Source organism: Blastomyces dermatitidis, assembly GCF_000003525.1.
Source record: "Blastomyces dermatitidis ER-3 genomic scaffold supercont1.7, whole genome shotgun sequence".
Taxonomy (NCBI): domain Eukaryota; kingdom Fungi; phylum Ascomycota; class Eurotiomycetes; order Onygenales; family Ajellomycetaceae; genus Blastomyces; species Blastomyces dermatitidis.
Window position 1 is genome coordinate 594,451 of NW_025544780.1, and position 24,750 is coordinate 619,200.

At 34.7% G+C, this 24,750-nt stretch overlaps 7 protein-coding genes across 7 annotated transcripts; 4 read left to right on the forward strand and 3 right to left on the reverse strand.

Moving 5' to 3' along the window:
• Window positions 1–198: 198 nt before the first annotated feature.
• BDCG_17352 (uncharacterized protein) lies at window positions 199–1,046 on the reverse strand. Its single transcript, XM_045426491.1, has one exon. It carries the CDS (start codon window positions 732–734, stop codon window positions 396–398), a length of 339 nt encoding a protein of 112 aa, XP_045281776.1. The 5' UTR covers window positions 735–1,046; the 3' UTR covers window positions 199–395.
• Window positions 1,047–1,300: 254 nt separating this feature from the next.
• Window positions 1,301–1,682, forward strand: BDCG_06634 (RNA polymerase II transcription factor B subunit 5; the record flags this gene model as incomplete). The annotated part of the gene is made up of 3 exons (XM_045422387.1): window positions 1,301–1,319; window positions 1,392–1,543; window positions 1,635–1,682. 3 exons carry the CDS (start codon window positions 1,301–1,303, stop codon window positions 1,680–1,682), a joined length of 219 nt encoding a protein of 72 aa, XP_045278037.1.
• Window positions 1,683–1,722: 40 nt separating this feature from the next.
• BDCG_06635 (uncharacterized protein) lies at window positions 1,723–2,070 on the forward strand (the record flags this gene model as incomplete). Its single annotated transcript, XM_045422388.1, has 1 exon — window positions 1,723–2,070. The coding sequence occupies one exon, from the start codon at window positions 1,723–1,725 to the stop codon at window positions 2,068–2,070; it is 348 nt and encodes a 115-aa protein (XP_045278038.1).
• Window positions 2,071–2,268: 198 nt separating this feature from the next.
• BDCG_06636 (uncharacterized protein) lies at window positions 2,269–4,408 on the reverse strand. The gene is made up of 3 exons (XM_045422389.1): window positions 3,119–4,408; window positions 2,837–3,051; window positions 2,269–2,701 (listed from the first exon to the last, which is right to left on the reverse strand). Exons 1-3 carry the CDS (start codon window positions 3,192–3,194, stop codon window positions 2,567–2,569), a joined length of 426 nt encoding a protein of 141 aa, XP_045278039.1. The 5' UTR covers window positions 3,195–4,408; the 3' UTR covers window positions 2,269–2,566.
• An 11-nt stretch (window positions 4,409–4,419) lies between these two features.
• On the reverse strand, window positions 4,420–7,233 carry BDCG_06637 (uncharacterized protein). The gene is made up of 2 exons (XM_045422390.1): window positions 6,245–7,233; window positions 4,420–6,170 (listed from the first exon to the last, which is right to left on the reverse strand). Exons 1-2 carry the CDS (start codon window positions 6,267–6,269, stop codon window positions 4,762–4,764), a joined length of 1,434 nt encoding a protein of 477 aa, XP_045278040.1. The 5' UTR covers window positions 6,270–7,233; the 3' UTR covers window positions 4,420–4,761.
• On the forward strand, window positions 6,540–7,009 carry BDCG_06638 (uncharacterized protein; the record flags this gene model as incomplete). The annotated part of the gene is made up of 1 exon (XM_045422391.1): window positions 6,540–7,009. Exon 1 carries the CDS (start codon window positions 6,737–6,739, stop codon window positions 7,007–7,009), a length of 273 nt encoding a protein of 90 aa, XP_045278041.1. The 5' UTR covers window positions 6,540–6,736.
• Window positions 7,234–13,799: 6,566 nt separating the features above from the next.
• On the forward strand, window positions 13,800–14,152 carry BDCG_06640 (uncharacterized protein; the record flags this gene model as incomplete). The annotated part of the gene is made up of 2 exons (XM_045422392.1): window positions 13,800–13,832; window positions 13,958–14,152. 2 exons carry the CDS (start codon window positions 13,800–13,802, stop codon window positions 14,150–14,152), a joined length of 228 nt encoding a protein of 75 aa, XP_045278042.1.
• Window positions 14,153–24,750: the final 10,598 nt, after the last annotated feature.

Consider the following 24,750-nt stretch of genomic DNA (forward strand, 5'->3'; position numbering starts at 1 on the left):
TTTTCTCCCTAGAACTACAAGTTATATAAACGGACGCCTTGTCCTCCGTCACCAATACTAGATTCAGAGAAACGATATTGCAGACGGTCACTTACTGCCAATGGTATAATATATAATATAACTGGAACAGATTACGCAATTTTCTAATCAAATGGACGGATTTTACCCCCTACATAAATGATACATCCCCTCTAGTAGCCCGGTAGTGCCACGACTACCGTCATCATGACGGATGGTGAAAATATCCACACTTCTACATCCCTTCACACTCTCTTCCTCAGAAAAGCCACACCACCGCAAGGATCCGGCTCAGCACCGATGGGATCTTCGCCTCATACAGGGTTGTTATCTTGTTAGCTGTATCACCCACACACAAGTTTTTCTCACCGTCCCCTTCAAACCATCAGTGGCAAATCTATGCCGGCATATCCATTCACTCCAAGTGACTGACTATCCATGGTGATATCAATAACCCTCAATATCCCGTTTTGTGTGGCGCGGTCGAAGATCGACCTCGCTGTGTCAGACATCATCTCATCTGTAAGACTCCACCGCGAACGCACGGCAGGGAACAGGGCGCGCGCGTTATCCCACTTGAAACAAAGGGAAAGAATGGTTTTGAGGATTGATAATTCCAAACTGTAGGAGGGAGGAGGGGCGCGCGCCTTGAAACACTCTGGTCCGCAGAGGCTGCCTCTTCTCCTGGTTTGGGTGATGTTGGATGATATGATCATTCAACAGGTAGGGAGCGATATTCCCCCCGTTCAAATTGATGAACTAGCTCTTTTGCATATGTAGAGTGTTAGCAACGCGTGGTTATTATTATTGAGCGTGGTTGAGATGATATATGGAGCAATCTCGGTTTCGCGGAATACTGCATCTTTGTTTCTCTCTGCGCGTTGGTGAAACGTGAACCTGTACAAGAACCAATTCAGCTGACCTTGATTTTTTTTGGCTATTCAACCCCCAATGGGATGGTCTTGTCTTCACTGGTAGTGGGTTAGTTACTCAATTCGCGCTTTGTGAGTGGGCTCGCTGAGTTTGTCTTTATTATTGTTGTTCTCTTTACTTATTCCGTTACAAGAAAATGCAGAGAAAGTCGTAGAAGAATATCACGTGATCTGGGACAATGCCAAGCTGTGAGCTCTATCCAACCTCTCGTTTCTTGAGCTCAACAATTTATGACCAGAAACCACTCAGTTCCTAAGGATTCTTCTGCTTTTCTCCTATAACAAAAGAAGCCCAAATAACCGCGTCTCCTCCGAATCCAATCTCCACTCTACAACCGTCAGATCCAACCATGCCCCGTGCCGTAAAAGGTATGTATGCTAGGTTAAATGGCACCAGCCATAAATGTATCAATCTCAACTAATATCTTCCTGTGTCCATAGGTGTCCTAATAGAGTGCGACCCATCCGTAAAGGCCATAATCCTCAAATACGACCAGGAGCGGCACGATTACATCGTCGAGGACCTTGATGACGAGCGCCATCTGGTGATTAAAGAAAGCCAGTTGCAGCACTTGAAAGCGCGCCTGAGTAACGTGTGTTCTACATTTCTACATTTCTACGACCCATTTTTTATATCTGTTGAAGTTCCATCTTTGCTAAAATATTCCGCGTTTAAACTCGTAGGAGCTGGATGAGAAGATCATGCAACCGGAGGAGTCCGAGTCGGAGTGAATGTCTTCTTTAGTTTGACAGGAGCAATTCGATTGGGGTAATGATGGATGATCAAGTCATCAACGTGGCGGCAGCTGCCACGAAATTCCGAATTTCTATTCTGCGACAGTCCCTGCACGAAATGTGCGGGGTTGTGAGACCGAAGCTGGATCCTTATTCTGAATTTCAAATGCACTCTTATATTAAAGGCACCGTAGGTGCCAATCAGGGCACAGGGTTACCAGGCAACACTGCCACTGGTGGAATTCCCAGCCGGGTTATCCAGGCTAGCTTCGACTTCACTACACATAGAAAAGCAGCGAGCAAATCCACTCAATCCATCAGTGAGGTTGACTGCAAATTCTTTGGATGCATGTCGGGGGCAATGCGTGCAAGCCGTCGAAAATAATGCGGCCAGAGAGACAAGGACTCTCATGGAATGACTGCCAAAAAGCATAGATTATGGTTGCATTTTCTGTATGTTCGTTTCCATGGAATTCACGACTTTTTTTTTGTCGAGAAAAATCGTTTTCCGCTACGTTGGTGGCAGCTAGATACTCGAGAAGATCTCTCCAGACGTTCGAATATTCCTTACGGTTGCTACTCATGTTGGTAAATACTTATTTATTATTATGAATTCGCTTCAAACAGTACCTTAAATTAAGATAAACCAATTCAGCTTATTTCATACTAACTATCGTTCAAAATTATGAAACTCATTACTTGCTTCTGCGTCCACCTCATGGTCGTTCTTTACGAGCACTGGAGAGCCAACAAAAAAAGAGCCCGGGTGAATAGAAAAGGGAATAGGAGAAATGGAAAAACAATCAACACAACCCGAAACTATCCCCTGCAACAAGTACGCCTAGTTGAACCCGCCTGGGCCGTCAATCGGTCGTATCTGTCTACCCACTGCACTCTTTCTCGTTGATATAGATGCCAATCCCATTCCCCTCGGTATCGCGGCACTGGGTGATAAAGCCATGATCCCCCTCCGGGGTGCGCTCGCCAGTCACAGCCCCACCATTCGCGATGATTGCCTATGATTGAAAGGCTAGTCAGGACACTTGCCTACAAGAAGTGCACACGTATTCGCCATTGTCATGGCATGGCCCATCAAAGCAACTGTCGGAGTTTGTGCTACTGAAACACAAGTCAACGCAAACAAAACATACCTCAGCTGTCTTCTTATCATCCTCAACCATAAAGTACATCTTGAAGGCACTGTCGCCCTTGGTATGCACCTTGGCATCGACGCGCTCAAAGCTACCACACAGGGCTCCTGACTTGGGGTGACTGGGAAAACTGAATATGGCGATATCCTTCTCATTGAGGTTGGCGGGGAGGGGGGGGATGGTCCAATTAAAGACAGCGGTATAGAATGATTTGGCTGCGTGGTAGTGTCAGTGTCTCTTGTCCTTTGGAAGGCTGGGAAATTGGTTGAAGGAACGTCATACCACGGGCAACGTCGATGACGGGGATGTTCACCCAGCATGGGGCGCCGAAGGGGGGAGGAGTCCACTCGCCAGACATGATGTATTGGGAGCTGGGGTTAGGTACCGTGCTTTGGGGTTCGAAGAAGGTTGAAAGAGGAAGCAATTCTATAAGGCTCTGATTTGAGATGCTGAGGTGAACGAGAATAGGGATCCTATGGACAGAAGGGAGGAATCAGGGTCCTCTTTATACCCCGTCATCCCACCTCATCAACTGGGGTCAACACTTCGTATTCATCCCCCCACCATTTCGCCAGATTTCCTTCCCCGGCCAAATGACATCTCCAAAGTACCAAGACGGGACAATTCCAATCCGCTTTTCCCTCTCCCAACCCGCTCAGGATTGAAACCTGAACTCACAAATTCCAATCCCAACCACCGTAGCGCGCAATGAGTCATAAAAACAAAGTAAAATCATCCTTCAAAGGCTATCATAGCACCATCACCAAAGCAACCAACAAACCTAGCAAAAAAACCTGCAAATCGGGCAGCCACGCGCAGGGAAGCCGACGCGAGAATCCGCAAATTCGCCTGCCATTTTACCGCATGTGGTCTAGCGGATGACGCGGAGGAGACACGAGATCATGTGGTTGGGGGCTTGGCCAAGGTTGTAGGATTGGGGGACTTAGGCAGCAATCTTGGTAGTGGAGTGGTCGTCGGGCGGCGGTGGTCTTGCCGCGTTTTTGCGGAACAGGGAAAATCGGGCTCTTCGGCTTTTGGGGGACACACCGAGCGGTGGGCAGGTATCTCGAATTGATTTATTTGTTTGTAGAGTGATCCTCCTGGCTCTGAGGCGAGCGGAGTGGTTGATTTGACGACAACCAGATATTTCGCACAATGCAACCTTACGTTCATGCGTTGGATAGTTGGGATTAGTTAAAGAATGTTCAAGAAATAGTCCAAAAAACGAATCATATTTCTCTCCTAGCTATGGCAGGACCCAAAATACATCGAGAAGTTAGAAATAATATCAACCGTTCAATAAATTGAACAGTGACACGGGAGGAATCTTCTCGGATTCAATTGCCAGAAATATATACCAAAAACAGATTGAAGTCCAATATTAGGACAGAGAACAGGAGTCGTCCTCGGCAAAGTTTTACATGGCATAAGGCTAATGAAAAGTGCTTGTGCATGGACAAAGCGTTCGTTAAGCCAAAAAGTGTAAAAGGTATAGAACTGACCAAAATTAAAGGAAAAAAAGGTGCATGGAATGTCGAACAAGCGCAAAGGAGGTTGAAACGTCAGATAAAAAAAAAAAAAAAAAAAAAAAACCCCGGTATAAAAGACAGAATGCCATTTGTACAAAAATAAAAATAAAAGTAGTCCAAAAACCCAAACCATCGAGTCTTTCCCGTAATGCGCCATATATATTCCCAGTCCAAGCTTCTGCGATCATTACGCCCCATCAATCGTAAGTCGTCCCGGAATCTTCATCGAAATGATTTCGATATGAAGCAAGTCCAGAACGCAGGGTGGTGCGAGGAGCAGTGTGTGTCCATACAAAAGAAGTATTTATGTAAAATATTTGTTTCGTATCGTCTTCACAGAAAAGAACAAAAACATTATTGAGTTTTTTTGTTTTTTTTTTCCCCTCCTTCAACTTTTCAGGGCTTAACCTCATTCTTGTCGTCGAAGGGACTCATACTTCTCTGGAGTGAGTTTTCAGAATCCGGTTTACTGTGTGGTTCTTGCAACTGATTGGAACTCTGACTGGAATTGTTTTCGTCAGGGGTAGACTTTTCGCTCTGATCCGGTTTAGTGGTGGGCGACTTAGACTGGTCCGGCGAAGCGTGAGAATCATCAAAGGGGCTCTGTTTGATAGACGGTGAATCCTCAATGACAGTGACAGCGACAGACTGGTTGGACTGACGCTTATTAGGATGGTCACCTGGTAATTCCGCGACCCTAGAGGGGTTAGGAATTGCTGTGGACAGATCTCCGGGTAACTCAGCAATCCTAGCGGGTTCATTTCTCACGGACGATGCTTGCGAGACGGTGATCATAGGATTGGACGACTCATCGGTTTCGGAAATGGTGCTGGTTTTGGACCGAGGCGATCTAGGTGACCGAGGTGATAGAGGGGATTTGGTCAGGTTGACAGGGCGTGCAACCATGGAGCGGGCGACGATGGAACCGGCAAACTTCCTCTCGTTGGCGGCCTTATCATTCTTCTTTTCCATTTTGGCGCCCACGGCGTTGGCCTTGTCGATTTGGGAAGCAGTAATAGGGGGGACGACAGGAGTCGAGGAAGGAGGGCTTTCGCTGGGAGTGATACATCCAGATTTGACACTGACGACTGCAGCTTTGGCGCGGAGGGCTTGCTGAGCAGGGACGGGGCTGACGATGGCATCATGGCGGTAGAGGGTGGTAGCCACGCTGCTGCGAGCGAGACTGGGACTCATACTCTTACGATCATCCTCTGTCATTTGAGACCACACGGAATCACGGATATCGCCAGGCATGAAAAAGTGCTGGTCCTGACCGTATGTGCTTCCATTGGCTGTGGGGAGTGGAGGAACTGGAGGGACAAGTAGACCTGGGGTGTCTGGTGGGGAGCGGTTGGTGACGCCTGGTATATAGGCGATCTGGATGACATTTGATGCTCTGGTGAGAACAGTCGACGCGATCGAGCCAACGGTGGATTGCCGTGTGACACGGCTGCCTGCCAATGATTCTTGTTTCTCATACGACTCGGACTCCCACTGCTGGTTAGCTGCACGGTTCGCACGCTTCTTCCGGAAGTAAAAATAGGCCAGAACAAGAACGGCTAACACAGCCAGACCACCAATAACTCCACCAGCGATGGCACCAATATTCGAAGAGGCGGGCTCATCAGGGGCAGCCACTCCACCCACCTCCCCGAGACTGATGCAGACGGTTTTCTGGCAGGCCTGACAGGATTGGCTTATCAAAGAACAGGTTTCTCCCTCTGGGCACTTAGGGCAAGGCGGAGGTTTAGCCGGGCAATTGACGACACATCGACGGAATAGAGTATTGAGAGAGCGACCGTATACTAGAGCAACGAAATTAGTACTTTTGAAAGCAGAACAATATCAATATGGAGTGAAGGTAGTAATGATTGCTTACTAAGGTCTGTTTGAGCAGCAGCCATGGTGGTGAGGGATAAGAGTATGCTATTTTTCTCTTTTTCTTTTTTCTTTTTTTTCTTTTTTTTTTTTTTTTTTTTGTGAGTACTAAAATGCAACAAGCAAGATTGCAAAACCAAGATCAGGAGTTAAAGGCAATCGTCAAATCCCCTAGCAGCACATTTGAAATATGTCGATTGGTCCTTTGGTTGGTTGGTGCAGGGCCGGCGCCGATCAACGGCGGCAAGGTAAAAACGAGAAGGGGGAAAAGGCAAAACACAACAAACGAGCGACTGGGTGAAGATAAAAGAAGCAGAGGATCAAGATATAAAACGAGTGTGGGTATGCAGCAGCCGGGCCAGAGAGAGGATATTTTCAGCACAGGGACGGATTAGGCGTCGAGGGGAACAGCCGCAGTCATTCTGGGTAGTAGATTCGTCGAGACAAGAGCGGTATACGGGAATATTCGGGGAGCGTTTCCCAGGACGACAGTATGTATGTATGGATGATGCAGGCGAGGGGAGGGCGTGCGTGCAAGAGCAAGAGCAAGACGAAGAGGATTGAAAGGGGGTTGATGATAATGGAGGTTGAGATAGGAAAAATAAGAATAGGAGAAGGTGAGAAGAAGAAGAGGGTTGAGAAGAGGGAAACAGAACAGACAAACAAACGGGGCTGCAGCGGCTTTGGAAGTTGGGGCTGGGCTTGGCTCGGGGCTACGGGAACCACACACAACACACACCACACCAACAACCAACGCTACTGCTAACAAGTAGTAATAATAAATATTAATAATAGTAGACTAAGTACTCCGTAGCTAGTAACTAGTAAGTAACAAGGGAGACAAGACAGGGCCCAGGCCAGCCCACAAGGAGGAGAGAAAAAGGAGACGTTTTCGGTGGTTCAACCCTACCAGCGAGCTGAGCTGCCAGGGACCTGACCGTTTGAGTGACCTATTCCTTGCGCGTGTTTTATATGGCGGCCAAATGTAACTCCATAGTCAAAACCCCGCTAAGTTGCCAAGGGCGGGCTGAGCTTACAGTTGCTACTGCCACGCCCCGAGGTCTCCACAATGCCCCTTTTGCCTGTCTACGCTGTAAGTTGTCTCTCCCCATCTTGCCTGTGCTTACGCAGTACGTACCTACTACTACTTAGTACCTACGCTGTACTCCGTATACATGAGCTAATTCTGTGGCATTAAGGATCCAGCCGTGCCTGTTCTAAATTAATCTGTAATCTGTTGCTGGTGGAAATTGAGGCTCCACTCGGTCAGCCAATCATCGGCCGTATATGGCCCATCCGTCGCCCCACTCAGATTCCCTAATCCGGCTAGTGCTACCGCTTGCGTTGTGGTTCGCGCTTGTCTTTCCACTTGCCTGATTACATACAGACTTTTTACTAATTAGTGTGGCTAAGACCTGATGAGATGGAATGTTTCTTCTTCTTTGTTGTCCCATCTTGATTTCTCTCATCTGAAGGCTATGAAGCGGCCACGACGTGTAGCAAGGTATGTTGGATGAAGTACAGAAGTCCCCGCTCCCATACTCCGTACAGACTGTCTATGCTTCGTAAAACTGTCAGGTTGTTTTCAAGAGACAGACACATGTCAGTCAGCTCTACGGAGTAGATCCTGACTCGCAGAAGTGGTGACCGAAACGAAAATGCAGAGCAGATCATGCATGTCATGCCTTATTATTATTATTTAATATTATGTATGTTATGTACTCCGTACATGTGTAACATACAACAACATACATTACATGTGCTGCATAGCCCTACCGGGAAATCACCGTTTTGCAATATTCTTCTTCGAGAACCCCTTTCCGTTCAATCATAGGTTTTCCAAACAACAATAAATGATAATAATAGCGGTCTGCTCTTCTTCACTACTTGGCTCCTTGCTTTTCCCTGCCAAATTGCTGCGGCCACGGCTGCCACATGGCACCTCTCACTTGAGACTTGCAGAGTAAACATGATTGGAGAGGAGAGGGGGATAGCGAAAATCGGCAACACCGCCCGCTTCGTTGCAAGTAATATCAGATGTTGAACTCTTCACAACTATGTACTATCATTATTATTATTGACCCTTGCCAGCTCGCATTTCCTTGTCCGGAGAATTGTATTCCTTTGACTCCATAGTTCAATTTCAATTCCCTGACTGACTTGCTTTTTCAATAGTGCGGAATTGGTGTTGCTAGCTAGGGCTGACTGGTGCCTCTGTGCCCCGGTGGCCGAATGGTTAATGCGGCCACCTGGTAGCGCCTTGGCATGGGAAACCAAGGCGTGTGGGTTCCAAACCCGCAGGGGATACATTAAATCCGGAACTCAAGCACCTCAGGTTCCTAATAAATACAGAGGTGTACAAATCGCTCCAATAAATCGCTCTATGTTCCTGGGCTGGGAAGTTATTATCGCATGTATCTAATTGTCACTCCTTTGTATTTCCTATGTTCTTGTTATCTTGGCGTGGTCTCAACACCTGTATTTCCTCCTGTATAACCAACACTTGGCCTGTATTTAACATCACGCAAGGACTCATCATAAGCTCCGCTTGCATATGAGTATAATGGAAGAATAATAATAATAATAATAATAATAACTGGTGCCTCTGTAGTTATATCCGGCTTTTTTTTTTTTTTTTTTTTTTTTTTTTTTTTTAATCCACGGTTTGCTTCTATAACTAACTACCCGCGCCGACTATTTGATTAACGGCCGCCCTGAGATCTCCCGACAAGTCTAGAATTCATGCTATTTTATATCTCGGAGATATCTAGGCGTACGGATAGGCGACTCGTATTATTTATTTATTTATCTCTCTATATATTAAAGAAAAACCAACTTTTCCATGCAAAAAACACTGTAACATGACCTCATATGTCATCACATGCACCTTATCAAATTTATGATTGAGATTAACAGCTGGCTCTGCAGCCTGTACAACTCTGATAGATAATCTTCATTCTTTTCTTTACAGATGTTCTCTACTGTATTTACATTCTTTATACTCTTATCTATGTTCATTACAACCTGTATATTCATTAATATACTCTTTCATGCACTGCTGCTTGATATGTGAGAATTCTTATTCTCTCAGCATGTTTGAATATTCTTAATTCAATGCATTATTTCATACATGCTCTACATGTTATCAAGCTCAGTATTATGCATATCAGACACATTCAGTTCAAATCTCTCACTTATTATTAAGAGATGTAGCTGCTTCTGTACTTAACTCACAGTGAGTTGAGCTATCACACTGTGATATATACTGTGAAGACTGTTCATCTTATCTGTTCTATACTGTTAATCACATGTTCAAGAACTGTAATAACTGCTGAACTCTTAATTATAAACATATCTATGATGCTAAATATTATCATCTGACAGCTGCTGCAGTAGTTAATACAGACTATATATATAGAGATTTATCAGAACAGCTGTTTCTTAACATTCTTAATAATTAAATCAGCTTAACTATCTCTGAATCAGCTGTTAATTCTTTAATTACTTATAATTACTGATCTATTCTCTGCAGCTTTCAGTTCTACATTTATCACTATTAATTACTTAATTTTAACTGAATAAATATCTACTACTCTGTCTGCAGAGCTAAGTATTAAATTAATGAATATATATACAGATTATTAAAAACTCTATCAATGTTTTTTATATACTATATAAGAGATACTGTAAGACTATTATCTGTTAAAGAACTTATATAAGAGCTATATAAGCTATTTAATAATAATATAGCTGATATAAAGTATTTTTATAAGTATATTCAGAACTATAACTCTGTTCTAATATTTCTATTTATTAAATATAAACAGAATTTATATCTGAGTTATCTGACTACTAGCAGCTCAGTATTATTTTAAATACAGAGAAAACTCTATTATTTATAAGAGTTATTAAAGTCTGATCTAGATAAGAATATCTATTTTATATAAATATAAATTTATAATTTATAGTTTAATACAGATATTTTAAATAGTGCAGACTCTGTTATATATTCTAGTATATTTAATTATATTTATATTATATTACTTACTATTTATTTATTTACTTTTTTATATTGTTCTATTATATTATTATAACTGCTAATATTTTTAAAATTAATTCTTTTATTCAGCTTTATTAGTCTATATAAAAGATACTATAAAATAGCTTTATTATATATATTAGTTTAAACTCTGTTTTACAGCTAAAAATAGATAATAATTACTACTATAAAAATCTATCTACTGTCTCTGAGATTATAGTTATTATATAGAATACTCTTAGCAGTATTTATTATCTTTATATTATTCTTTTAATACTATAACAGCTCAGTACTCACTTAAGTCTTATATATATTAATTCTTACAGTCTGTTATATCTTTTACTATATTATATTCTACTTTTTTCTTTCAGAGATCACAGCTGATATATTAATATAAATATACTTATAGATCTCTCATCTGTCTATAATAACTCTGATAATAATAATAATAATAATAATAATAATAGTATTATTATTATTCTTCAATTATAGATGTATATAGTCAGAGACTATGACATTTATCTGAGAATCTTTAGTTCTCAGAGTTTTTCCTATATCTATAGAGTCAACTATTATACATTTATCAATTTCAGATATGTAAAATCAGAAAATTTCAGCTCAGAATATAAAAACTGTTTATAAATTACAGTATTTCAACATCTTCTGATACTTTGAAATCATTTGAAAATATCATGACAAAGAAAAAGAGAACATAGTCTTAAAGATAGACACATTAAATAGATAGATAGAAAAGAAAAGAACAGAAAGAAATAAGTATAATAAAGAGAGACTATAATAAAATAAAATTATTAAAAGATAGTATATAGCTGTTTTAACAGACTATATCTAATTAATTTTCATCTCTTCATATTCAGATACTTCTGAATTCAGTTATTTTCTTATAGCTGCTTGAGTTTCTGATAGAGAGTCTATTAAGTATTTAATTTCTGTCTCAGTTGAGAATAAGAATCTTATATTTAATTGATTTAAATCATACTTCTTTTTTAATCTGACTCTGAGACTATTGTATAATGCATAATATATTATAATATACTCAGAATTTTCATTTGCATTGCAGAATGAGTACTCTGTTAAATCAAATCTATTATTAAATCTTTGTATATAGAATTTGAAATAATCATGATCTAGTTTCAGCTGAATTATAGATGAGAATATTTTCTTTTTACATTTAATTAAACAAGATTTTCACTTTAATTTTATCTCAAATCTTGAATAATATATGCTTTTCTTTTGTTTCTGTCAGCTTTCATTTCACTTATTTAAATAACATTCTTTTATCTTTCTCTTTATGAAAGATCAGAATACTGTTTTTTAAATAGATCTGCTTAATTCTGAATTCTTTTTTACAGCTGAATCAGTCAATTCATTGTCATGAATATTTATATAAGCAGGAACTTAGACTGACCGTGTGACCGTGTCTGAGACCAGGATCAAACTTTACAGTTGTCACGTTGTCTAAAAGTATTACTTCTGATCATGATTTGTATTTATTACATTGATCTCAAATCATGTTATTTCAAATATTAAAGGTCTCAGATTCACTTTTCAAATAAAAATCTAGTTCTGAATAAAGAATATGTTTGAATTCTTAGTCACATTTTCATTCTGATCTCATTATTGAGAATGGCATCAAATGAAATCATGAAATCACTTCTCACTTACATAATATCATAACATAGTGCTCATTTGTTGAAAATTCAACAGAGAGTGTTATTAAATATTGTTACTTTTCTGAATACAGATCATAATTCATATAATTTTAATTATGAAAAAAACATAAAATACAAAAAAAAACAAAAAATAAAAAACAAAACAAACACAAGAAAAAATCACATTAAAAAAAAAAAAAAGAAAAGAAAAAGAAAAAAATAAAAAATAAAAATAAAAAAAATCAAGATCACAGAGTCACAGCACTCTTAAAATACTCACTTCTCAGAGTCTTTACAATATTTATTATCAACTGTGTATCTCTTACAGTGAGGGTAACACAGCTGTAATGAGTTATTGTCTTAACATCATCTAATAAATAATCAGTATATATCTGTATAAATGTGAATAATTAGAAAACATACACTCAAAAAGTGTGATCAGAGTGAACTCTGCTGCTACTTGAATAGTATCAAGAGCAGAATGCTGAAATCAATGATTTCTCTCATTGATTTCATGAACAAGATGTGTGAAGATGATCTTGAGAAATATAAGATTCTCTGACTTCTGATAAAAATGAATCTCACAGAGAGACTCTATTTTCATGATATCAGAGACTGAGTGTTATCAAAAAGTATTACTTTCATACAATGTATATGCACTTACTGCAGTGATTCACTCTCTGTGCATGTGACTGAGAGTTGCAGCTTTTTCATGCTGCACAGCTCTTTCTGAGATGCTGCTGTCAGTTTACAATTCACACAGTCTTTCAGTTCAGTACATGCTGTGTATATACAGTTCTGCATGCTGAGGCTGTGTTAGTCATTATGACCTGGCATGATACTTGCTTTTCATAAGTCATGTTTTGTTTGAAGAGGGGAGAAAAGACATGACTGTTGTTTTATTGAGAAGGAAATGAATAATTAGTATTGTTGAATTATTTTGATTTATCTGTATTTAAAATTTGATTAGTTTATACTCTTCAATTTGAGGATTTCTATAAGTGTTTTAATAGTTTTCATATCAGCTTGAACTTAGTGATGAGTTGAAGAAGAAGAGAAAAGAGAGAAGAAAGAAATGAGAATAACTTATCTTTATAATATGAAAACAGAGAATTACTGCAATCATTCTCTCTAGCAATAAAGATCTGTTTTCTGTATGTATCTCTGATATAGATTATATGATAAATGCATATAAAGAATATCAATAGTGCATGTATTGAATGAAGATAATGTTGCTATACAACACTGTAGCTGTTTCTGTACATCTCTGAAAGCTGTTAATAGTTTCTTTGTCTCTTTATGTTTGATAAGTTAATAATATATTCCGATGCACTTTCTCTTTCATCATCATTATTATTATCATCATCATTATCATCATCACTATCATTATCATCATCATCATTATTATCATCATCATCATTATCATCATCATCATCATCATCATTATCATCATTATTATCATTATTATCATCATTATCATATCATTGTCTGTCTTCACCTCTTCTCAATGCTTATTAAAATCAATCATGTCATTTCTCTTCAAATATTCTGCAGTCCTGCGGACCACCAAGGCGCGTGAGCACTGTCACAGATTGAAGGAAGAGAAGAAGAAGGTATTCAAGTGCAGAGAGACAGATTGTAAGACATGTTATAATGCCTTGAAGAGGCTCTGTAAGAAAGCAGAATGATAATGATTTTAAGTAACACTTCTGATAGATTTAGACTGAACTAAGTATAGAAATAATACAGATGACACTGTCTGTGAGAGATTGAAAAAGAAGACAGTGAAGAGCCTCATGCAGTAGCAGTGAGACCAGAAGAAGTTCTGAGAATGATTTGAGATCAAGATGAAGAGAGAGAGAGAGAAGAAGAGTGTTACTGTAAATAAGTGATGATAAAAGAAGATTGAGAAGATATTGAAGTGAGAGACAAAGAAGCCAAAACTGGTAAGTTTTTATTAAGAGATAATGATTTTTGATAATACTTCTGTTCTCTAATTGATTAGCAGGAGCTGACAGAGAAGAAGGAAATTAGGGTCTTGTTCAGGTCTCAAATGCACTTCATGATCCAGGACATTGAGAAGACAGCCCTGCTCTCTGAGTATGTCAATCTGCTTGCTGCTGAGATGGAATCTGAGACAGCAGACCAGAAAATATGGGATTTTAAGGCACAGGTTGATCTGGCTGAGAGGGAGCAGTGAGAACTCTTCTCTGAAAAGACAGCAGAGAGAGATTTTGAGATGATTATCATCTCAGATGAGAAGAAGGAGAAGAAGAAGAAGAAGAAGAAGAAGAAGAATGAGAAATGAATTATGAAGAATGATAAGAAGAATGAGAAAGAGAAGAAGTAGATTTTTTTCTTTTTATATTAGTTAGTTGTAAGTTTAAGTTTTTAATTATTAATAATTAAAATTGATTTTGAGTTTTCAAAAATTATTGTACAAGTTGTAATCAAGTCAGAAATGATATATATATATATATATATTTAACTATCATGATTCACAAATCACTATAATGTATAAGTATCAACATTTTTTCAATATTGATATTCACAATATTAATATATTTTTAATGATATTATCTGATAATGCAATTTGATAATACTCTCTTTCATAATATTAATATATTTCAAGAAATATGACAGAGATTAATCAAGATTGTTTGTTTACTTTTATATATCAATGATATTCAATCTGAGTTAGTACTAAAATTATAACTAAGCTAAGAAACAAGATTATTTTCTCTTATATTAATTCTTCTTACACATATCAGTGATCAGTTATTAAAAATAAATTATCATCTTTCTCAAATTATTATCATATCTTCTGAATTCACTTCTTTCACTTCTTTTACTTCTATTAAAGATTTACAAACTCTTCAAGAAATCACTGTGAATCACAAAGTCTATGTTGTTTACAATTCAACACAGAATGCTCTCTTTCAATCATGATGAATAACTACTTCATTCTTCATATCTGATTTCAGGTCATGAAATTTATGAAAAACTCAACACAAACATTGAGATGAACTATGAAATAATTATCAACAGATTGTATTATAGATTACTGAAGAGTCATCTCTTTACTGTAATCACTGCAACTTCATTCAGAAACATTCATCATAAACTGATCATGACTCTGGAGAAATTTTCTGACATCTGAAGTTATCAGAATGCAGACAATAAAAGAAAAATAATCAGAAAATTACTACTGAGCTGATAAGTTACTCTATCAGATAATAATTTTTGATAATACTAACTTTCTAATTTGAAGAAAATTATGTGAAAATAATCTTGTATCAGTACTCTGATTTCACAACTCTCATCTGATAACTTCTGTAAATAATTACTTTGTATATGTATATCTCTGAATCTTTCTCTTTGATCAATTGAAAACCCTGAATTCTGAACACTTCTTCAAATGCTTAATTTAAATCTTCATATTTCACATTGATTCTGTCTTCAGTCCAACCTTGAGATACACTACAAAGTCAATATATAATATCTAGAATCAGAGTTGAAGAATCATTGAAGAGTGTCTCTCACAGTGAATGTGTGAACTAGTACAAACAATCTTGCATTTATGAAAGTTACATGTTATTATATTGATGAGAACTGAACTTATTGAGAAACATTAATTAAATTTGAATCATTGATCAGTAGTCATACTGAGAATTATATGACAGAGATATTAATGACTGTGATTAAAAATGACTATTGAGATATTAGTCTCAGTCTTCTTACAATTACAACTGATAATGCTGTGAATAATTACACTATAATGAAGAGCTTGAAGCAAAAATTGACTTTGCATTTCTGAAATAATAAACAAGATCATATTCTCTGCATTGCTCATGTGATTCAACTTATGATACAAACACTGATAAAGAATCTTAACATTGAGATAAAGAATAATGAGATGGCTGATTCTTGAGATGAGAATGAGATGAAAGTGATTACTCAAGTAACTTTTACATCTACTTTGTAAAAGATAATGTTTTTTAATAACACTTTTTGATATTGCTTTTTAATAATACTTTTTAATAATACTACTGTTAATTTTGAATAGATTGACTAATAATTTAAATATCATAGATTTGAAACATTGCTAATGCAATTTGTATCTCTTCTAAACAATAACAATGATTTCATGATATTCAATAAACAAACAAATCAGTCACATCACTGAATATGATACAGAATGTTAGAACACAGTGAAGTTCAACATATGAGATAACTGTTTAAGCTCTTTGATTATGTCAGATGATTGATCATTGAGTGTAACACTCTGATTGAGAAAAGATTCAGATATTGAAACTTTCTGATATGAAGTAGACTCAGTTGAAATATGTGATTGATTTACTGTTTCAGTTTTATAAGACAATAAAGACAGTCTCAATCACTTGTACATCAATACTGCAGTCAGTCTGATGAGTGTATAACAGTTTATTTACTCATCTTAAGAAGCAGTTGAATCACTCAAAAAGAAATTCAGTCTGAGATAATGCTATAGTGCAGGCTATTGTTGCTGTAAGGGATAAACTGGCATATTACTACAGTAAAATGAAACAATCTTTTACAGAGTACTATGCTGTAGCAGCTCTACTAGATCTCTTCTGTTGAGTTAATATCTACACTTCTCAAGATTGAACAGAGAAGGAATGAGACTTATATGTCAAATTAGTCTGAGACTACTACAATGCCAACTATCAGAGATTTGAATGAGCAGATGTTTGAGATGTAAAGACAGTGAAATACAATTCTCTAGTAAGTAACAATCTTTGATAATACTTCATATCATATAGAACTATAATACTAACTTTGAAACAGAACTTACATACATTGATTACAACTGAAAATCAGACAAAACTATATGCTTATAAAACTGAATTTGACTGCTATCTTCAAGATGATCTGATAAATTTATACATCAAATCAATTCTAGAGTTATGAAAAATTATTGAGAGTATATATTCAACTGTTGCACTGATGACACATGATATTCTGACAATTTCATTAGCAGGGATGAGAATGAAGTGAAAGTTCAACTCAAGTTGAGATATTTGTCACTATTGCTGGGGACAATTACAAGGAGAAACAATCAAGAAACTCATAATTGTAAAACATGAAATTATCAGACAGTTTAATATCTCTGATCACAGTATATCAGAGAAGTGTAGTTTTCATGAGAAAGTGAAGAATAAACTTGCATAAGAATGTATTTAGTTGTTTCATAAGTGTTATCAATAATTGTTACCAAATTCTGATTATATAAGCAATCACTGAATGAACTGAATGAGACTGATTTTAATCTTCAGTTTCAGTCTCATTCTGATTTTGAAAGAATGATCATCTTTCACAGTTTATTCTGGAAAATTACTCTTATTTCACTGTTCTTGAATTAAATCTGGTCATTTTTCATGCCATTTCTCTCAGAAATGGTCCATTTTCAGATTTTTTTGAGGCTTGGTCCTGGTGGGACTCACGCCAAGAAATGTATGAAACCAGATCAAATGAGATCAAATGTGAAATTCATGGTCCCGCCGGCCAGTCTACAGGAACTCAATGCAGATGAATTATCAGTTTTAATATTCTTCTCTTTTGAATTTTCAAAACAGAGTTTAAAATCAGTTCAAGATTCATTTGACTATTATAAATCTGACTATTTCTAAGTCTTTGTAAAGTAGCTTGACTATCAGAGAATATTCATATCTCTTTCAAACTATTTTCTCTTTTATAAGATTTTATTTCAATGAGTTTGAAAGCTTTCACTATTACAAATAGTTCAGCATCAAAGACTTCAGATTCACAGTCTAAATTTCAGAAATCTGAGATAAAATTGATATTATCTTCAGTATAAGCAATGCCTGCTTCTAATCTATTCAAATTCTCATTTTTTGAGTCATCTGAGTAAATCAGAATAGAGTTTTTTATATTGATTATAGAGATCTTCTTCAAATACTGTTCATATTCTCTCTCTTTGAATAGTTCACTTATCTATAAGTCTATGAGAGATTTCAGCTTTTCTCTCAAGAGAGATATCTTCTCATGATCAATTTTCTCAATATTTAATGAAGAAAATTGATTTTTAATAAGTGAACATAGTCTATACAGTTGAGAGAGCATTTTATTTAAAGTATTATTCTTATTTCAATTAAGAAATCTATTTCAATTCAGTGCATTTCCTGAGTTAACTGATGAAAATGAAGAAGAGACTCTTTCTCTGATTATATGATTTAAGCTCATCTTCATGACTCTCAGAGCATAGTTTATACAGGTCTTTTTAAATTGAATAGCAGAAGATGAAATTGAAGCTTCAATTTTCATTACTTTAATAGAAGATGATTTGAATACTCTCAGAATTCTTCTCAAAGCTCTGTTTTATAGACTTTGAAAAAGTTCAGTGAAGTTATCTTAATTATTTCATCAAACTTGAACTTTATAATCAGCTACTGAGATAATACAGACTATGTATAATTATCTCATAGCCTGAAAGAATAGATCTCTCTCAGTATTTGATAGTCTGATTATACTATTCAGTAGTCTCTCTGCCTTGATAATTCTTTGTTGAATATGATATTTAAAATTCAACTTGAAGTTTAATCATACTTCTAGTCATTTAACATTCAAACTGAGTTTAATCTCTTTATTCAAAAGAGTTAGACTTAGTTCTTTCTCATTAAATCTGAGAAAAAAGTGAATTAACTCAGTTTTATTCATATTAAATTGAATTAGATTAATATCTGCTCTAACAAAGATTTTCTTTACTACTTTCTCAATCACTTCTAAATTCTCTTTGATTGTCTTTGAACTGTAGAGTAGATCAATATCATCTACATAACTTGAAGATCTCACTGTTTTCATCTCTCTATTCTTGAATAGATATGCAGTGTATATTGCAAATAAAACAGATGAGATTGAAGATTCTTATGATACTTCTATTTTTATCTCAGTTTTATCTTGTTTTCTTTCATCAAAGAATAGTTATATGATTCTTTTAGATATAAAACAATTAACTCATTTTATTAGAGAAAGTGACAGTTTTAACATCTTTAAAGTTTGAATCATCTTAGACTTTGAAATATGATCAAATGCATCTTTTATATTAATAAAAACTGCAGTTGAGACCAGGTCTTCATGCTTTGCTACATGAATATTATAAATAACTGAAAGAACAGTGTCAATTGCAGAACATTGTTTTCTATCTCTCATTTATTCATTAAATAGAAGAGAATCACTAATAGAGCTTATAAAAGATAATCTAGTAGCTATTATCTTTTCTAGAATTCTTCTCAAACAGTTCAACAGAGATATTACTCTATATAACTTAGAAATTGAAGCTTTTCTATTAGGTTTTGTAAGGATTATTTCAGTAGCTTCTTATCAGCATTCAGAATGATAATCATTTTTTAAGAGATTAAAAAAGTACTCAAAATATTCATTCTTCAAGTAGAAATATGTGTTTTGAATAATTAAGTGATTAATTGAATCAGGCTCTGTAGCAGTTTTAATTGAACTTGAGAATATTACTGACTCTAGTTCATCACATGTAAGCTCAGATCATTCCCAGTTATTTTCATTAATATATTCATGAAATGACATATTCTTCTCTTCTAAATGTGATAAGTTTTGAAAGAGAATTCTTATAAAAGCTTGACATTTTTTCTTAAAAGAGTTTACTGTATATGATTCATTCTGAAATTCATATTCTAAGATTGAAAGCTTTGCTACACTTCTTGTTTTAGTATAGTTGAAGGCTTTAAAAACTTCTTTTTCTTATGCTTCTTTAAGAAATTTGTTTCAGTAATCTATTTTGACTCTTTTAATATCTGAAAAATATTCATTTTAAATAGCTTTGAACTCTTCATTAGATATTAAGTTATTCTTTTAATCTCTCTTAGCAGTGACTAATTGCTTTCTTTCAGAAGTGATATTCTCATTTCATCAAGATTTGAAATACTCAGAAGACTTTTTCTTTGAAATATTTTCTTTAATACTTATTAGAAGAATAGATGTAATCAGCTTTACTCTATTCTTAAGTATTTTATTTGAGATATCTTGACTTTGATTTCAATAGAGCTTACTCTGCTTTTCAGATTTCAGCTATTTTACTCTTTCTTTAACTGCTTTTTAATCAGCTTTTTCAAAGTTATACTGATTACAGAGAAGAGAATTTTCACTTCTTTATTTTTTACTCAGTTCAATATTAAATTAAATAATTTTATAATCTGATTCTGAGATTTCATTTGAATTAATAAATCAGTTTATAAGTCTTTTTTTAATTAGATTTTATGACATAAAAGTTAAATCTATAATAGATTTCTATTTCATGTCTTTTCTAAAGAATGTTTATTAATCAGACTTGTTAACTAAATCTATTAAATGTTTAAAAGTTTATTTAACTAGTTTATCTACTCTTACTGCTCTTGTGAATTCTGAGTTTTACTAGAAATAATATGCATTGAAGTCTTCTATAATTATAGAGTTTTTTAAGAGAGTTATATTCAAAAATTCTCTATCAATTATTCAGATATTGTTGTTTTCTTTCAATGACTTTTCATTATAGATATTTATAAGTTGAATAGTATTAAACTCATTCTCTTTATCTATAATATCACTCACTAGAATATCAGAGTCAGATATGATATCAAATCTCAGATTAAAGTAATATCTTGATCTTTTTCTCTCATAGATTACTACTCTTGATTTTATCTCAGATTTTTCAGAAAGAAAGCAGTAATAACTTGAATGAGAAATAATATACTTTTACTCAGTATCAAAGTTTGATTCTTGAAGAAGTGCAAAGTTAACTTTTTATTTAAATAAAATCTGAAGATAAGAATAAATATAATTTGAGTTTCTATTCATGTTGTTTTGAATAAATGTGATTTTTGAAGAGTTTTTAAATTTTTTGTATTATTTTTATTGTATATTCATACTAAAAGAGAGTGAAGATAGAGTAAAATCTAATCACTATTATCAGATAGTAGATTATAACTATTTTAAAAAGTAGAAATCTTAACTGCTTACATTCTATCTAGTTTATTATCAGAGTCATTTCTCAATTCTCTAATCTTAACAGATGTTTAAGAATTCAAATTCTCTTTATATTTAGCTGAAGAATTGAAGTTTGAAGATCTAGATAGTTGAGAGTTTCTTCTTTTTAAGCTTACAGTTGTAGATTTACTAGCTTGACTTTTCTCTTTAGTTTTAAATTCACTTTAAGCTTCATCTTTTCTTCAGTTCTTCTGAGTTCTTAGAGTAAATACACATTCTTTTGAGCTAGATGCATGTTTTTCTTTACAATTGAAGTACTTAAGCAGAGTATATTAACATATTTTATCTCTTTTTAAGCATGTTTCATATTTATGCTCACTAGTTTTATAATCTCTAGTATTGAATACACATTTTGAGTCTCTGAAATAAGAGATTATAAAGTGTTCATATCTTTGACAGTTTGAACACTGTGTTTAAGCTTTGAGATTCATTCTTGAGTCTTTGTATTCATGAACTCTCATTTTCAAACCTGCTACTCTTACTTCAGAGATTCTTGATTATTTAAGTGTCTTTATATATATTAGAACAGAGACATTTCTTCTACTATATCTGAACTCAATTGAATTAAGTTATACAGACTCTTTTCTCAGTTGAATAGAATTGTATTCTTCTAATTCATTTTTCAGAAGTAGTATTTCTTTCTCACAGTCAAAAATATTAACTGAAATATTATAAAGAATGAATTTATCTCACTTTTTATCTCTCTTAGATAGAATTGTTGTATTCAGTAAAGATTCTATTACTGATTTTCAGAGATTCTTATTCTACATGAGAAATTCTGCACTGAATTCAGACATTGTAGTTAAAATAATGAAATTTTCAAAGAAAGATGACTCAATTTGTAGTTCGGAAGAATGTACAACTGCTGGATAATAACGCGGCCGCTTCTGAACACACTTATGAATGTAAAAGAGCCCTAGCAGCCACTAATTAAATTAGATAATGTATATAAGAAGCCGGTGTACGCCTGTAATTGTACACTGACTCAAGTAATCTTTGAATCACATCTAATAGCATGTCTAAAAACTAGTGAGAAGCACAGGCTTCTTCAGAGTATGATAATTCTGTCTATGAAGTGATTTATAGTTATCATATCAGTGTGATTCTAAAACATCTTAAAAGATAGTGTATGAAGAAGTAATGAGTGAAAGAGTATCTGATTGATGCTGCTCTGCTTGTTGAGAAAAAACTTCATACTCAGATGAATGTCACATATGTAAATAAATATGATATGAGAAAGAAGATATAAGCAGTGAATCAGATTTAAAGAAGACTGCTCTCTACTCAGAAGAATAAAAGAGAGATAATTATCACTGAAGTTGTACAATAATAACAGAAAATGAAAATCAGAAATTATATAACAATATAATTATATCATAATATAATAATATAATAATATAATAATAGTCATTGTATGATCAATGAGAAATCACTGAAATAAACATCTTCTCTAGTTAATACAAACATTCTTCTCTGCTATCTGAACTGAAAGATATACAGAACCTCTCAGAGAGTTTACTTAAAATAGTAAGAAAAGCAGCTGAGATCACTGAATCAGAATTGAAGCTTCATACATGTATGAGAATTCTAAATAAGATTGAGGCCTTGTGTACACAGTGACAGACTGAGACAGAAGTTAAGCAATAATTGATATTTATCACAGATCAAGCATTCACTATGAAGAGCTTTGCTGACACAATTATCACTATTAATAAGAATAGAGAAAACCAGGTCATAGACCTGCAGTGAAAGATTAAACATTTACACAGATAGATAATTACACTGAATCTGAACATCTCATCATGATTATTCACAATCTCTTCAGAAGTATACACATCATCTGAGACTGCTGTACATAATGAGACTTCAAGCATAAAATATATCAAGTCAGAAGATCTGCTGAAGTTATTAAGCTTTAATAATAACTGAAAAAATAATGTCATAATCAGCTGACTAGGTCAGATGCAATTATATTATCAGATCAAATATAAACTCAGAGACAGATAGTTAATAGAATTTCAATAAGTATTAAAATCTGCAGTGTTTCTATACAGAAAAGCAAAGTTATTATAAATAACTGATAAAAAGATGAATCTTACAGACTCAGAGTAATATTCATTTTCATAAATATGAAATGAGTTTTTCAAATGAATCTTGCACAACTTTGAGAAAGTGAATATATAAGATAAGTGTTATAAATACTTCACTGAGTGTAGATAATTGAGTAATCTTATATCATACTTTATACACTTCAGCTTACACTATCTCACATTGAATAATAAGCTTTCAACATCTTTCTATTTATAGATCTTTATTCATGATCTTATACCTGAGTTAAGAGTAGAATGAAAATACTTAATCTTATAATTAGACATGATGAAAGAAGTATACAATATTCTCATTGTACAGAAACAAGTGAGTCAATTATAATAGAAAATACTGTAATTAAGTATATTTGAGTGAAGAATGAGTAATCAGACTTCTACAACATAAGTCATATACTCAGATATAATGAATCTAGATTTGAATGCTATTGCTAAAGTACTGAATTCTCTGAAAAAGAGATTCTCTGAGTTCAAATCTTAATATTATGAGTATTAAGCTTACTTCAACTGTGAATATTAAAATCATGATGTAAAGAATTACACATAGCATACACAGTCAAGAGAAGTAAGAGAGTCAAAAAACTAGCAAAATCAGTGAGCTCAGAGACACTCACTGATATTATTCTATGAAAAGTCTTCAAAGTGAAAGAGATGTCTGTATTAGATAATTCTCTGAATTCTGTGAATGTCAAGAGAAAGCAGACTTCTGAATGAAGTGCAGATAAGAATGTAGAAGCAGATACTTATCTCAATATCTTAAGATCTGAAATGTTAATGTATAGAGAGCACTTGAGTAAGAATTTAGAGATAACTGTAAAAGTGTTAGCAGATATAGAAGCTTCTATACAATATATTAATAATTATATAATCTGAAGATTAAAAGAGATTCACTGAGTGAAGAATCTCTGATGTATAAGATTGTCTGATAACTAATATTTAATATCATCTGTAAGAGTAAGAGTTCTCTTGTACTTCAGAGAATAATCTTGCTATATTTGAGCATAAGTAGACTGACCGTGTGACCGTGTCTGGGACCAGGACCAGAATTTTTGATAGTTTCATTGTCAATTCAACAGATCTCATTACACGGTTCTAACATTAGATAGTAGTCTCATACTGTCTCAGTGAAACTTACTGTCTACTCTTGTCACATTTTTCAAATGAGATCATGATTTTCACTTCTCAATTTAAATTATTTTTATTGCTTTAAATGACTTTAAATCTCGTTTGAGTGTTATCAAAAAGCATTACTTTTTAAAAAATTAAAAATAGTCAAAAAAAACCTTAAAATGTCTAAAAATAGTCACTTTATGCCAAGAATGAAACTAAATGGAATCAAATGAGATCACTTTCTCATTTTTTTCAAGTCATGGTTTCATTTTGAGATCTGATATATAGTCACTTTGCATGTTTATTTAATGATTAGTCCCAGCGGGATTCACGCTAAGAAATGTATGAGATCAGACCAAATGAGACCAAACGTGAAATTCATGATTCCGGCGGCCAGTCTAAGCATAAGAGCTGCAGAATGTGAAATATAATCTTATTCTCAGACTTAATAGATTTCAAAGATTCAATCCGCAGATTCAATAGCATACATATCATATACAGTTAACTGGTAGAAAGAAAACAGTTCATA